Source organism: Balaenoptera borealis (assembly GCF_965194805.1).
Source record: "Balaenoptera borealis genome assembly, chromosome: 8".
Classification (NCBI taxonomy): Eukaryota; Metazoa; Chordata; class Mammalia; order Artiodactyla; family Balaenopteridae; genus Balaenoptera; species Balaenoptera borealis.
In genome coordinates this window covers 118,938,338-118,952,169 of record NC_138865.1, presented here as the reverse complement: position 1 = coordinate 118,952,169, position 13,832 = coordinate 118,938,338, and the positions used below count along the sequence as shown (strand labels likewise).

General features: G+C 44.9%; 1 protein-coding gene across 6 annotated transcripts in view; it reads left to right on the top strand.

The window, feature by feature from the left end:
* The window catches only part of TSC1 (TSC complex subunit 1), a 48,709-nt gene that overhangs the window by 22,457 nt on the left and 12,420 nt on the right, over positions 1-13,832 (top strand). For all 6 annotated transcript variants that reach the window (XM_082400717.1, XM_082400715.1, XM_082400713.1 and 3 more), the window contains 11 exons: positions 49-203; positions 588-661; positions 6,745-6,920; positions 7,538-7,653; positions 8,031-8,142; positions 8,456-8,574; positions 10,325-10,394; positions 10,806-10,910; positions 11,198-11,756; positions 12,838-12,881; positions 13,496-13,662. In XM_082400717.1, coding sequence (XP_082256843.1) covers positions 49-203; positions 588-661; positions 6,745-6,920; positions 7,538-7,653; positions 8,031-8,142; positions 8,456-8,574; positions 10,325-10,394; positions 10,806-10,910; positions 11,198-11,756; positions 12,838-12,881; positions 13,496-13,662 — 1,697 coding nt within the window. The remainder of the gene's footprint in view (positions 1-48; positions 204-587; positions 662-6,744; positions 6,921-7,537; positions 7,654-8,030; positions 8,143-8,455; positions 8,575-10,324; positions 10,395-10,805; positions 10,911-11,197; positions 11,757-12,837; positions 12,882-13,495; positions 13,663-13,832) is intronic.

The window sequence follows — 13,832 nt, the reverse complement described above, 5'->3', positions numbered from 1 at the left end:
AGTCTTGTGTCCAGCTTGGTGACTCCTTTCAATGGTTTTCTTTTTTAGGCCACGTAACGGAAATCTATCTCGTCCACCTCCACGCCAGCGTTTACGCTCTCTTCCATCGCCTGTATGGGATGTACCCTTGCAACTTTGTCTCCTTCCTACGTTCTCACTACAGTATGAAGGAGAACCTGGAGACTTTTGAAGAGGTGGTCAAGGTAAGTAGCAAAAACTCATTTATTAGCTACTCAGCATACTGTGTAAATAGGCTGCATTTATAACTTTTGTATTAAATGATAGGGAAATTTTGAAAAGAAATTCAGCCTTCTCCCTGTGCTGCCCACTGCCCCCAGCCCTGGTAACCACTGATCTATTTTTTGCCTTTATAGGACTTGCCTGTCCTGAACATTTCATTTATATGGAATCATATAATATGTGGTCTTTTGTTAACGGCTTCTTTCACTTAACATAATGTTTCGGGATTCATCCACGTGTGGCATGTATCAGTAGTTCATTCCTTTTTATTGTCAAATAATATTTCATTGTGTAGAAATACCACAGAAGTTAAGCCTTTTATAACTTGTCAACCCAAACTCTTCTAGCCAATGATGGAGCATGTGCGAATTCACCCAGAATTAGTGACTGGATCCAAGGACCATGAACTGGACCCTCGAAGGTATAGAAACTGAACTAGTGACAGAATTTTATAGGCTCACTTAAGAAATTGAAAATGTGACCTCGGAGATGTCCCTTTTGAGGTGTTGTTGGGGGAGCATGTTCTTCTATTTATGGAATCATTCCATTTTAAAGGACTCGTACAGTAAAAAAACTTTGTATGCGTGAGTCTAGAGCATATTCCTCACAGGCAGGATGGAGGAGGTGCAGTGCAGGCACCCGCACCGCAGAACCCCGGAAAGGCTCGCAGCTCAGTGTGATTGTGCAGGGCGGGCGCTGAGGGGTGTGGCTGGAACCAAGCGCGCTGTGGAGAGTCTGGACGTCGAGTGGCCAGGCCCCCCGGGTCCCTTTCTCTGTCCTGCTCAGCCAAGCGACTGCCATCCTCCACGGGGCTTGGCAGAAGTGCCCAGGTTCCTTCTCTGGGGAAGTGGAACCTGCAAGGCTCCTGATTTGAGGACGCCAAGCATGATGGAGGGTGGAGCTGAGTCATGACTGGAAAGGAGGGACCAGGGTGAAATCCTACACACTGAGCTGTGAGAGGCTCAGCCCCTCCCCTCCGCTTCTCTCTGGCTGGCTGCCAGCCTCATGCTCCCCAGGCTGGGGAGTGAAACCTTCTGGGGGAGAAGGGGTCCACGGGTATTGACATTGGAGGATCTCCCACTGGGAAAGGTGGCTCACTGCCTGATCCCCCTTCAGCCAATTTCACTTCTCTACGAGCCCTCCTTCTGCCACACGAACCTCAGGTTAAAGCAACTTGCTGTGAGATATATGTAGAGAAACATAGCAAATGTGTAAGAAAAGTTTAGTAGTAACGCATGGATACTTGTGTAGCTGCCACTTGGCTGAAAAAAATGGGACATTAACCTCCGCAGTTGCAGCCATCTTTCTCCCTGTTCCATGTCTCACCTCAGAGGCACCTACTATTCTTGCTTTTATTTTAATCATTCTCTTTCTTTTCTTTATAGTGTGACCACATGTTTGTTTCATTTTGAAAAGCTAATTAGGAAGCAAAGTCTGGCCTTGGAAAAGGCCGTCTTGTCATCATGAGGTGAAGGTTCCCAGGAGGCGAGAGGAGGAACTGAGTGTCTGAGTCTTGGTTGGGCGTCCCCTTCCTTGAGAGTTTACAGGAGTCCCTTCCAGGGAAGTCGGCGGGCAAGGTCATGAACAAGTCCTGGGAAACATAAGCCTTCCCCTAGTCAGGGCATCTGGCGAGGCCAGATAGTGAGGGCCAGGGGCTGGATGTGCTGCCGAAATATGGCAGAGGGAGGGGACTGCTCTGTTTGTGCTCCTGAACTCACTGCGGCTGCTTCCAGGAATAGGTCAGAGCAGAATCATTCTGTGGGATGAAATGAATGTCCTCAGCTGATCCTGGCAGAGAAGGGAGAGTAGGAACTTCATTAGTGCATAACGAGACAAGCTCAGTACCAACAAGTTATCGTCACCTAGACACTCCCTCAGTTAGAAAGAGGATATGGTGGCAGCAGAAACCTTAGAGATGGCCTGCAGCACGCTTGTCTCTTGGCATGTCTGTTCTGATCTGACCGGGTTGTCTTCTGTGCCTCGTACACAGCTATCATCTTGTTCTCCTGGGGCTTCTCTGTGCCTCTCTCCTGTGCAGGTTCTCCCATTTCCTGTATCTCATGCCTTCTTTTTTGGGTCACTCTTATTTTCATGGAATATATCTTCTAGTAGCTTTTAGAGAAAGGATGTCATTTTCTGTGTAGGTATAGATTTCTAGATTGGGAGTCATTCTCATTCAGCAATTTGAAGGCATTATTCTATTCCTGCCGTGCCTCCAATGCTGCTATTGAAATCAAAAGAAATTTTGATTTCTGATCATCTGTGTTTACTGTCTTCTGTTTGTTCTTATAATATTCTGAAATTTCCTAGTGATGTCCCTTGATATGAATGTGTTCTCATTGTCCAATCTGGAAGCTCCTATCTTTAAATTCTAGGAAATTTTCTTTAATTATTTGTGCTTGATTTCTTTTCCTTGACTGTCTCTGTCTTTCTTACTGGAACTCTTAGTATTCTGCTTGGGACTTCCTGGAGCGGTTCTCTGCTTTTCTTTGCTCTCCTCTTCTCTTTAGGAAATCTTCCTAAAGGTTTCCTTGTCTTTAGCTCTTAATCTTTCTATTATAGTTCATTTCTGCCACGTTTTCAATACCTAAGAGCTCTTTTTAGTCCTTTGAATGCTCCTTTTTTACAGTAGCCTGTTTTTATTTCATGGATGCAGTCTCTCATGTCTTTGATAAGATTGATAGGTGTTTTGTAAGGTTTTCTTTTCCCTACATAATCTGTTTCCTTTAAACTGCGCTTTTGTTGTTCTTTTTAAAAATTTGAGGCTTTCTGCAAAGATTGGTTTATATCTGGGTGAGGAGACTAAAAAGCTCTGCTCACAGGGATGGGGCTTGTTGACTTTGAGCTTCCTTGTAGGTCGATCTGAGCATCTGTTGGAGACGCTGATGTCAGTATTGGTTTCCATTTGAGCTGGTCGGACTTTTTCAGGAAAGGGTCTTCTGATGTCTAGTCTGGCAAGGATTTGGCTACTCCTAGAGGGAAGAGGCTGCTTGGTGGGGAGAGGTTAGTGGTCTTGGCATTCAGAATGTACATGCTCACTTAATCCTCTTGTTTGAATAGTACTCGTGCCCTCAACCATTTCTGGAGTACCTCAATCCCGATACTCTCTGTTTAACCTCCTCAGAGAATAATCTGGATTTCTGGTGAGAAAAGTGGGAGTGTAGAGTCAGGGACAGAGTCTCAGGGCTCTAACTGCTCCTCAGTAGATTTTACCCTGTCTTGCTGATTTTAGCTGCCCTCACCTACCTGTCACTCATCTCCAGAAGTACAGGTGTACAGAAGTACTCGACGTATACAAATTCTTCAGCTTTTTAAGGGTTCCTCAGTATAAATCAGGTTGACTTTTAGCTTTGAAACACTGGCAGCTTAGGATTCTGCTTTCCTGGATTCACTGAGTCAGTCACTACTTGCTATCTGCTTTCTAGTTTCAAAAACGTGGTGCTGTTCTCTTTTTTCTCATTCTTCTCTTTCTTGTGGGTTTATATTTAAAAGGAAACAAAGGAATCTTTACTCTAGGCTTGGTGGGGTTTGGGGAGAGTCTACAATTGGATGTGTATGTCCAATCTACTGTGTTAACTCGGAAGCCTCCTGGATCAACTTACGGAGCCTCCTTTACCTTGGATAGATGGGTCATCTGGCCTTTGAAGGAAGTTCTAACACCAAGGATAAGAGACCAATGTAAAGAGAAGAAAAAGGAGCTAGAAACAATGATAATACAGAGAGCAGAAGAGAACATCTACAGTAGCTACAGAGAGGAAGCATTTGTGCATATATAAAGGTCAGGATGCCACAGAAGGGCACAGTCAGAGACTAAAGAAAGCACTGTTGAAAATGAAAAATGATAGCGAAAATAAACATTACAGTAAAAGAATTGAAAGATACAGTTGAGAATATCTCAGAAAGCAGAATCAAAGGCTAGAGATGAGTAAAATGAAAGAAGAAATTTAAAATAATCAGTCCAGGAAGCCTAGTAAAGAAGAGTCTTTAAGGGGGAGGAGAAAACTTTGGTGGGGGAAGAAATTGTGAAAGAAATAACAGAAGAGGGCTTCCCTGGTGGCGCAGTGGTTGAGAATCTGCCTGCTAATGCAGGGGACACGGGTTCGAGCCCTGGTCTGGGAAGATCCCACATGCCACGGAGTGGCTGGGCCCGTGAGCCACAACTACTGAGCCTGCGCGTCTGGAGCCTGTGCCCTGCAACGGGAGGGGCCGCGATAGTGAAAGGCCCGCGCACCGCGATGAAGAGCGGTCCCCGCACCGTGATGAAGAGTGGCCCCCACTTGCCGCAACTGGAGAAAGCCCTCGCACGAACCGAAGACCCAACACAGCCAAAAATAAATAAATAAATAAAGTAGCTATAGAACGCAGCTTTCTTTAAAAAAAAAAAAAAAAAAAGATGCTTTAAAAAAAAAAAAAAGAAATAACAGAAGAAAATTTCCAATACAAGTACAAATGATACAAGAAAATACAATAACACAAGAATTGAAGGAAGTGAGTTTCCAGATTGAAGGTGCTTATCTAGTTCCCAGCACAGTCAATGGAAAAGAATGCTACTAAGCCTCAATACTGTGAAATTTCAGAACACCAAGGATAAATCTTAAAGAGAGAAAAAACCAAAGCTATAAAGATCAGAAATCAGAATGAGGTTAGCTTCTGAAACACCTTCAAAATTGAGAGAAAAAAGGTTATCAGCTTAGAATTCTGTACCCAGCCAAACTGCCTATCAAGTATGAGACATTTTTAGATATGAAAGGACTCAAATTTACCTCGCATATACCCTTCCTCAGTGAACCACTGGAGCATGTCTTCCACGAAAACGAGAGTAAAATCGAGGAAGACACAGAGTTCACAAAATGGGGGACCTGACTTAGGGTCTTGGTCAGGGGAAGTCTTGGTATAACACAGCAATGTTGAGAACAACCAGTGGGAGAGGGAGGGCTCCAGCAGGGAGCTCTTTAGGAGAGGGTGAAAAACCCTGGTAGACTATTTGCATTTCATTATGAACAAATTATATTAGGCATTATTTCAGAACTGCTGGAGCCACGTTAGGAAGGATTAGTAATAGACACACAGAAGACTGAGGAAAAGGAACAACATTCAAACTCCAGGAGAAACTAGATTCAGCAGCAAAGGAAATACTGTAGCATATGAGTAGTGCTCGTCTAGTCATTATAATGAATTGTTCAAAATCAAGTTTGAAACAACCAAACAATGATATACTATGTTTTGAGAGCACTGGGGAGAAGGGAAAAGGATATACGGAAGTGACCTAAATCCTCACCTACCATAAGGACCTTAATAGTTGATATCTTGGGACATCCCTGGTGGTGCAGTGGTTAAGAATCCACCTCCCAACACAGGGGACACGGGTTCGAGCCCTGGTCCGGAAAGATGGCACATGCTGAGGAGCAACTAAGCCCGTGCGCCACAACTACTGAGCCTGTGCTCTAGAGCCCGTGAGCCACAGCTACTGAGCCCGTGTGCCACAACTACTGAAGCCTGCACGCCTAGAGCCCATGCTCTGCAGCAAGAGAAGCCACCGCAATGAGCAGCCCTTGCACCGCAACGAAGAGTAACCCCAGCTCGCCGCAACTAGAGAAAGCCTGTGCACAACAAGGAAGACCCAACACAGCCAAAAAATTAATTAATTAATTTTAAAAAATAGTTGATGTCTAAAAATTCAGACATCAGGAAATTTGAAGCATAGAAATATGGAGGTAGGGTAACAATTCAGCTGGAAGCAGCTAAAATTGGAAGCTGCCCAGAAAGTTCCTTCATGCCCTTTGAGAGGTGTTCAGTCTCCTCTCTCACTCCTGGCAACCACTGATCTGCTGAAAGCATGCTTTTTCATGGTGGTGTAATAAGTTTTCTTCTGCAGAATCTACCTCTTTGGTTGGACCTTTCTTCTTTCTATTACAAGCTGTGATGAGTGTTGTCCATCTTGATGTATGTCTATTTCCATAAGCTAAATTCTTAGAAGTGGAACTCTGGATCACATAACAGGACTCTTTAGACAATTCTTCAAATATCCTCAGGGGCTTTCTCTCAGTTTGAGACTTGCTGTGCTGTATTTCTGGTCTAGGGATGGATTAGAATCCTGAGGCTTTGATAGGAGACCTTAAGTCAGCCTCAGCTACCTGGCAGTTTCCAGGTCTCCCTCTTGTTTGATTACCTTTGTGCCAAAGGAGAGTTTCCCCTGGTGACTGCTCTGCATAGTTTGTGTTCTGTTCTGAGGCTATGCCTGGTCTTTTGTTGATGGAATTTTTGTTTCGGATTAGTTTCTGATAACTTGATATAACCATTTTAAATAGGGAGGGTATAGGTTTGTAGAATGAATGGCTAATTCTTTATATCATAGTGCTGATTAGTGCTTGGGCTGGCGTGGTCCTGCCTGTTCTTTGCTAGTCAGAGTTCAGTGGCTGGCATTGAGGTAGCGCTCTTCAGTATTTGATGGTTTGAATAAATGGATTATAACTTACACTTCTTGACTTTCATTGCCTTTTACAGGTGGAAGAGATTAGAAACACATGATGTTGTCATAGAATGTGCCAAAATCTCTCTGGACCCTACCGAAGCCTCCTATGAAGATGGCTATTCTGTGTCTCACCAAATCTCAGCCCGTTTTCCTCATCGTTCAGCCGATGTGACCGCCAGCTCTTATGTTGACACACAGAATAGCTATGGTAAAAAGTGACTTTGGTACTTATCTGCTTTACAACTTTGTCTCTAGAAAGCATTGTTTATTTTTGTTGACATTTTTTCCCTTTCCTAGAATAAGACTTAGTTCAGCTCCTAGGAACTGTTTCCCAAATATTTAAAATTTGAATTTGCCTCCATTTTCCCCTAAGTTTAATTTACAGTCCCATGTCCTTGATCTCCTTCTTGATAGTATGTCAACAGACTTGGGATGTGTCAACATTTAACAAAGAAAATGGATTAAAGGATTTGGCTTCTAGGCTCCAGCTCATAAAGGAATCTTAGATTTTTTCAGACGCTTTTAGTGAGGCCCTCTGGGCTGTCACGTTGACACAGTTTTGAATGAATCTGTACAATTCAGAATTGGATTCATGTAAAAGTCTAGGCTTATCTATAGGTAGCACCCAGCGAAGTTGTCATACAGGTTGTGCTTTTTCAAGTTATCCTAAAGCTTAACTAGACATCAAACCTTACTAAACTTTATTTCCAAAGGGTATTTAAAGAGGCTTTTAAATTATCAAATGGTCTCGAGGACCATAATTCTTTATCAGAATAATCTGAAGCCACACACTGACCCCCCTGTGTTCTTTCCCTTCCATTGTAGGGAGTGCTACTTCTACCCCTCACTCCACTTCTCGGCTGATGTTGTTAAACACGCCAGGGCAGCTACCTCAGACTCTGAGTTCCCTGTCGACACGGCTGTTAACTGAGCCGCCACAAGTATGGTGTCAAATAGTGTGCCTGCTTTCTTCTCTGCTTGCTGGTGAAGCTGACCATTTGGGTCAGGATTTAGCCTATGGTTGGGAAAATCTCTCACTGCTCATTTCAGGAGTTAGTTTTTAAGGATGCATGACATTTGCAAGAAAAGTTACTGTTGCCACTTGAGTTTCTCTTGGAGTCTAGACTTACAAAATGCAATGTGTCTCTTGATAAGGCTTTAATAAGATGCCTTTTTCCAGTTGAAAGGCTAAATTTAAGATCATTGGTCATGGACTTAAACCTCGGGAGGTTACCCTCGGGGGTATTCGTTAAACCTCGGGGGGTATACCCTCGGGGGTATTCGTTCCTCATCGCTGACCTGCCTTATTAACTTCCAGGCTACTCTTTGGAGCCCATCTGTGGTTTGTGGGATGACCACTCCTCCAACTTCTCCTGGAAATGTCCCACCTGATTTGTCACACCCTTACAGTAAAGTCTTTGGTACAGCGGGTATGTATGTCTTAGGTTAGATTTGACTGGTTGGTTCGGGCCAGCCTTTTATGATAAGGAACTATCTCTTAGGTCGAATAGTGAGTTTGAGAGCCATTTGTAGTAGTAAACCTATTTTTGACAATACAAACCCCTGGAGCTTTCAGAACACATAAAGTGAACCTAAAAAAAAAAGAAAGACTGATCTAGATCCCCAGAAAGTTAACTCTGGCCGCTTTCTTTGCAGTAATAGTTAAGCTGAAAAAAATTTGGCAGTTTTCCTAATTGTTTTACTTCCTCAAAGTGTGTATATTCTGCTCTTGTCTCTGAGCAGGTAGAAAAGGAACTCCTCTGGGAACCCCTGCAACCTCTCCTCCTCCAGCCCCACCCTGCCATTCGGATGACTACGTGCACATTTCACTCCCGCAGGCCATGGCCACAGCCCCCAAGAAGGTTTGCCTGGGCTCCTCTGCTGCCCTCCCCACCCGCCCACCCAAGCACAGTGACTTGCTTCCAGCCTCACTTTGTGAAGCCTGTTATGCCAGATAGAAGTTTGACCTAGAATGTAATGGGTTTGAATCAGATCAATTCAAAATAGACTAACCAGCAGCTCTCAGAGTGTGATCTGCTGACTGCAGGGGTCTCAAAACACTTTAAGGGCATCTGCCAGGTCAGAACTACTTTCATAGTAATATTAAGTGGTTATTCGCCCTTTTTACCACATTGGCACTTACACTCATGGCACAGAAACAATGGTGGGTAAAAGGGCTGGCCCCTTAGTATAAATCATACTCTCCTAGTAGGCATTGCATTCTTCTTCCTCGACGTGTTCTTTCAGTTTAACAGAAGAAAAGAAACAACAACAACAACAACAAAACAAACCTTGAGTGTTCCATAGAAAGAACGCATATGTTTAATATTGTTTGTGATGAAGTAGGAAATAGACATAAAGCGCCTCGAGTGCATACCAGTGTGTGGTGGTCACCACAAGCACCTGTGCCATTATTTGAGTTAAGAGCTGAACTAGTTGCTTTTTTTTTTTCATGGAGCAGCAGTTTTATTTGAAAGAACAACTGGTGACAAACTATGGTTACTCATACTTGAGTGTCTGGCAGGCAGTTAGCTTCTTAGATGACAAACTGGGTCTGTCACTTCAAGATAAACAACTGACGGTATTTGTTGCCAGTGATAAAAAGGTGAAATTAAAATATTAAAAAACTGATATCTGGCACCAAGAGCTTAATAGTTTCTCCAAGTCTTTTATGATGAGATTGAGAAGTCTTGGGAAGCTTGGTTAATAATTTGAGTTTTTGATATTGTATAATGAAATGTTGCCACACTTAGAAGATCTGCATAACTTGGTGACCCATTCTACATGCCCAGTGTATATGTTATAGAATCACACGTAGGTAAAAGACGCATTTGGGGGACAAGGCAGACCAGGGGATCTTGACCCAGTGTGAAGAGTGAATTGCCATGGTTTCAGATTCTGCATTGTAACTAACCTGGAAGAAACACCCCTTGTCGAGTTCTAGTGGAGCATCAAAGATGCTCATCCACCGTTATCTAAGAAGTCTGTTTATTTTTTATAACTACTTATCTGTGGGCTCTAGAGTTTCCTTCATACACTTGAGCCAGAATAACCTAGCAGCAGAGCAGAGGCGGACATAAGAACCCAGCTTTCTTCCCCTAAGCCAGATATGAAAGGGATTGCAAAAATGTGAAACAGCTTGACGCTTCTCACTAAACTTATTTTTATTTATCATAAAACTATGTTATTTATGTTTACATGTATTGGGTCGGTTTTTTTCGGCCGCGCCGCACATCTTGTGGGATCTTAGTTCCCTGACCAGGGATTGAACCCGCGCCCTCAGCAGTGAAAGCCGGAGTCCTAACCACTGGACCTCCAGGGAATTCCTGGGTTTGTTATTTTTAAGTGAATTAATAATTTTAAAATTCTGTTTTAGTTTGTAACATGGTAACTATCAATAGGTATAACCACATAAACAAAGTCCTTGAGATTCTCAATAATTATTAAGAATAGGAAGGCATCCTGCGACCAAACAGTTTGAGAACCATGGGGCTTAACTTTAAACTCCTTTATAATATGCTAAAATTTTAGGTGTTTAGGATATTTCTCTAATGTTAGAGAACATGTACACAATTTTCTGCCTTGTGATATAAATGGTACCTGTCTTTTCAGGAAGAGAGAACAGATTCTGCAAGGCCCTGTCTACATAGACAACACCATCTTCCGAATGACAGAGGATTAGGTAAAATCTCTGGGTAACAGTAGACCTTGCTTGATTCTTGATGGGTTATATGTGGAAACAGGGAAATTCTGGAACACCACAAATCACTGAAGCCCAGAGATAACGAAACATATAATTAATTCTAAAAGCCAGCCTAATAACAACATCCCCCAAAGCTTTTAAGTACCTGTGTTTTGAGCTGGTCAAACTGTGGCTTTATCTGTTCTCTGAGATGTTAAGAACAGAGAGTTATATCTTCTGTGGGATGATTTTTTGGTACCTTTAGTTAGATTATTGTAATATTTTGGCTTTCTGTGGGAGCTTCCTCTCTTCAGCAGAAGGAATCATAGTAGACCCATTCTGTTACAGTGGAAGCAGTTTTCACAGTGACGGGGATGACCAGTGTGTGTCTTTGTCTTTGTTTCTCTTCAGAAGAGCTACCTGGGAGCAAAGGGTCTGTCACTCTCAGTGATCTTCCAGGGTTTCTAGGTGACCTGGCTTCTGAAGAAGATAGTATAGAAAAAGATAAAGAAGAAGGTAACATGTGCGGGATTCTGGGCTTGTGTGGGATTGCTGCGAGTTGATAAAGCCCTTGTTCTGCCCTAGTACCAGGATTTAGCGTCAACACACACAGGCTTGCTTGGTCTTTCTTCTCTTGGGGGAGGAGCTGGGAGTTGTATTCTGAGTCCTGTGCCCGGTAAAGGGAGGCCACTGTGTACCTGTCCCTCTGGGGGGCCCAGGGCGGCGTGCGGCCCCACACTGCCTGGCCTTCCCCAGGTTGGCCTGTTGACTGTGCTGTCTCTTCTCTCCCTCCCTGCTCGCAGCGGCAATATCTAAAGAACTCTCTGAGATCACAACAGCCGACGCCGAGCCCCTAGCTCCTCGCGGAGGCTTTGACTCTCCCTTCTACCGGGACAGTCTCCCGGGCTGCCCGCGGAAGACCCACTCAGCCGTCTCCAGTGCCCAGGGCACCGGTGCGAACCCTGAGCCTCTGAACTCCACCCTGGACAGGCTGGGGCCTGACACCCCAAAGCAAGCCTTTACCCCCATAGAGCTGCCCTGCGGAGGCGCCGAGGAGAGCCCTGCCGGGGACAGAGAGCGCCAGGCCTCTCTGGAGAGCAGCATCCTCGCTCCCAGCCCTTTTAAGATTCCACCTCAGAGGGGAGTGGGGTTTGGCAGTGGGCAGCCTCCCCCATACGATCATCTTTTTGAGGTGGCACTGCCAAAGACTGCCCGTCATTTTGTCAGCAAGAAGACGGAGGGACTGCTAAAGAAAGCAAAAGGGAACACAGAGGAGGACTGCACGCCCTCTGCCTCCCCCATGGAAGTGCTGGACAGACTGATACAGCAAGGGGCGGACGCGCACAGCAAGGAGCTCAACAGGTAAGGCGCGGCAGCGCTGTTCTCTTTTTCTTTAAACGTTCCGTTTGATTATAAACTACAAGAAGCCGGTGGTTGGAAACAGGAATTATTCTTGTGCTCGCCAGAGGCAGCTGGTTCTCTGTTTTGTCAGGCGTCCTCCTAGCCTGTTGCCTTTCATGTACATGAATGTGTGTATCCTCCGCACAGGCGCGTTAAACTCAGGTAATTCCTTAGGTAACAGGCCATTTAAAAATGAGTCGTTTATATTTGGGCTGTTCCGTGCCACTGTGCTGTGAGGAAGCTCAAATGCTTTCATCTTTGCTCTCTGGAAATTTGAGGATGAGGTTATGGTGTTCAAATAATACAGAAAGAGCAGTCACAAAGTCTCCTTCTCCAGCTGCAGATTTGTTGTTGTTCTGTTTTGGTAACATAGTCCATTAGATGGAAGATAAAAGCCGTCAGCATCTCAATGCAAGTTCATGGTGGCCTGCCCCTGCTCACATGGCTTAGGAACCTGTCAGAGAGCGCTGTTTTCACCCCTTCTTTATTACACTTTTAGAGGTGATCTGGAGAAAGAGTAAGGGAATCACTGGTCCACAGTGATGCCATTTCTAAACAGGCTCTTAGGGAATGCTAGTTTTAATTTTTCTTCTGTAGAATAACCTAAGGTGGAATTTGACAGATAACTGTAATGTTTAAGATCTCTTTTTGAGTGAAGTTTAGTGTAATAGACTCAGGTAAATTACCTGCTTTTTCCTTAACCTTGGGTGACAGTAGCTTCTCAACAGAGAGGGCTGAAAACAGCTCTCAGTGTGTTTGATCACTCAGTTGCCTTGGAGAGCTGACCAAAATTCAGAGGCTACAGTATGAGCTCCAAGTTAGGGCCTTTCCACTCTGGAAACTTGGTCGTGCTTAATGGGGGCCCCTTCCATCTACTATAAGGCCCCTCCTCTTACCCCAGGTGGGCTTTGTGTTTGAAACTTTCTCATGCCTGTGCACTTGTGACCACAAGGAAGTGATCTAATGTTACTGCAATTAAAAGTCCAGTTAAGTTTTTCTAGGTAAGATCTGTAACTTTGTCACTCAAAAACTTTTTTCCTAGGTTGTCTTTACCCAGCAAGTCTGTCGACTGGACCCACTTCGGAGGTAAAGTTGTTACTTTAGCTCCAAATCCAGCCCATAGAGATCCTGCTTGCTTGTTGCCTTTTCTCTCCTTGAAGGAGGTGCCCTGTAGGAAACATCTCCCCTTCCCTACTGCTCCAGCCAGGTTATCTGCTTGGGTACAGAGTCTCTCACATGTTGCAAAGTCAGCATTTCCTATTTTTGTAAAGTGGCAAGTACCACGTGCTTGAGAGCAGAAGTGCAAAGAGGCAGGCCTCATGCCAGCCTTCCCTAGAAAAGATCCAAGTGAAGTGAGTGGTGCTGGGACAGTTCTTGAGCAAGAACCTACCAAGAAGCAAGAAAAGGAGTCATAGCTAGCTAGCTAGCTAGCTAGCTAGCTAGCTAGCAGATTTGTGGGGAAAAACACTTGGAGCTCTCAAAGAGCCATCCTACATTGTACCCCTGTGCGTTCCTTTAAAAGGAAGATGGGTAGTAGGTACTGCCCCTCCCCCTTCCCCAGTGAGTGACTGTGGCTGGAAACCAGGTGGTCATTTGCAAAGTGAGTGACTTTGTTTCTTCGAATCGAGAATCGTGGCCGGGGCTTGACTGAACGCTATGTAAAAGGCATCTCTGCCGCCCTCCCTCTGCTTTACAATCAGGCTCCGCTCCCTCAGATGAGACCCGCTCCCTCCGTAACCAGTTGCTCTTACTGCACAACCAGTTACTCTATGAGCGTTTTAAGAGGCAGCAGCACGCGCTTCGGAACAGGCGGCTCCTGCGCAAGGTGATCAGGGCAGCTGCTCTGGAGGAGCACAACGCTGCCATGGTGAGCACCTCGGGGCCCGGGCGGGGCTCGAGGCCAGAGCTCTCCGTCCTGGCGCCGCCCACTGGCGCGGCCTGGGGCAGGTCACTCCGTCTCTGCGGTTAATACGCGAACGGCCACATCCCGAAATTCCCTTGCAGCTCTTCGAACCCACGGGGACAAGTGTTTTTTTT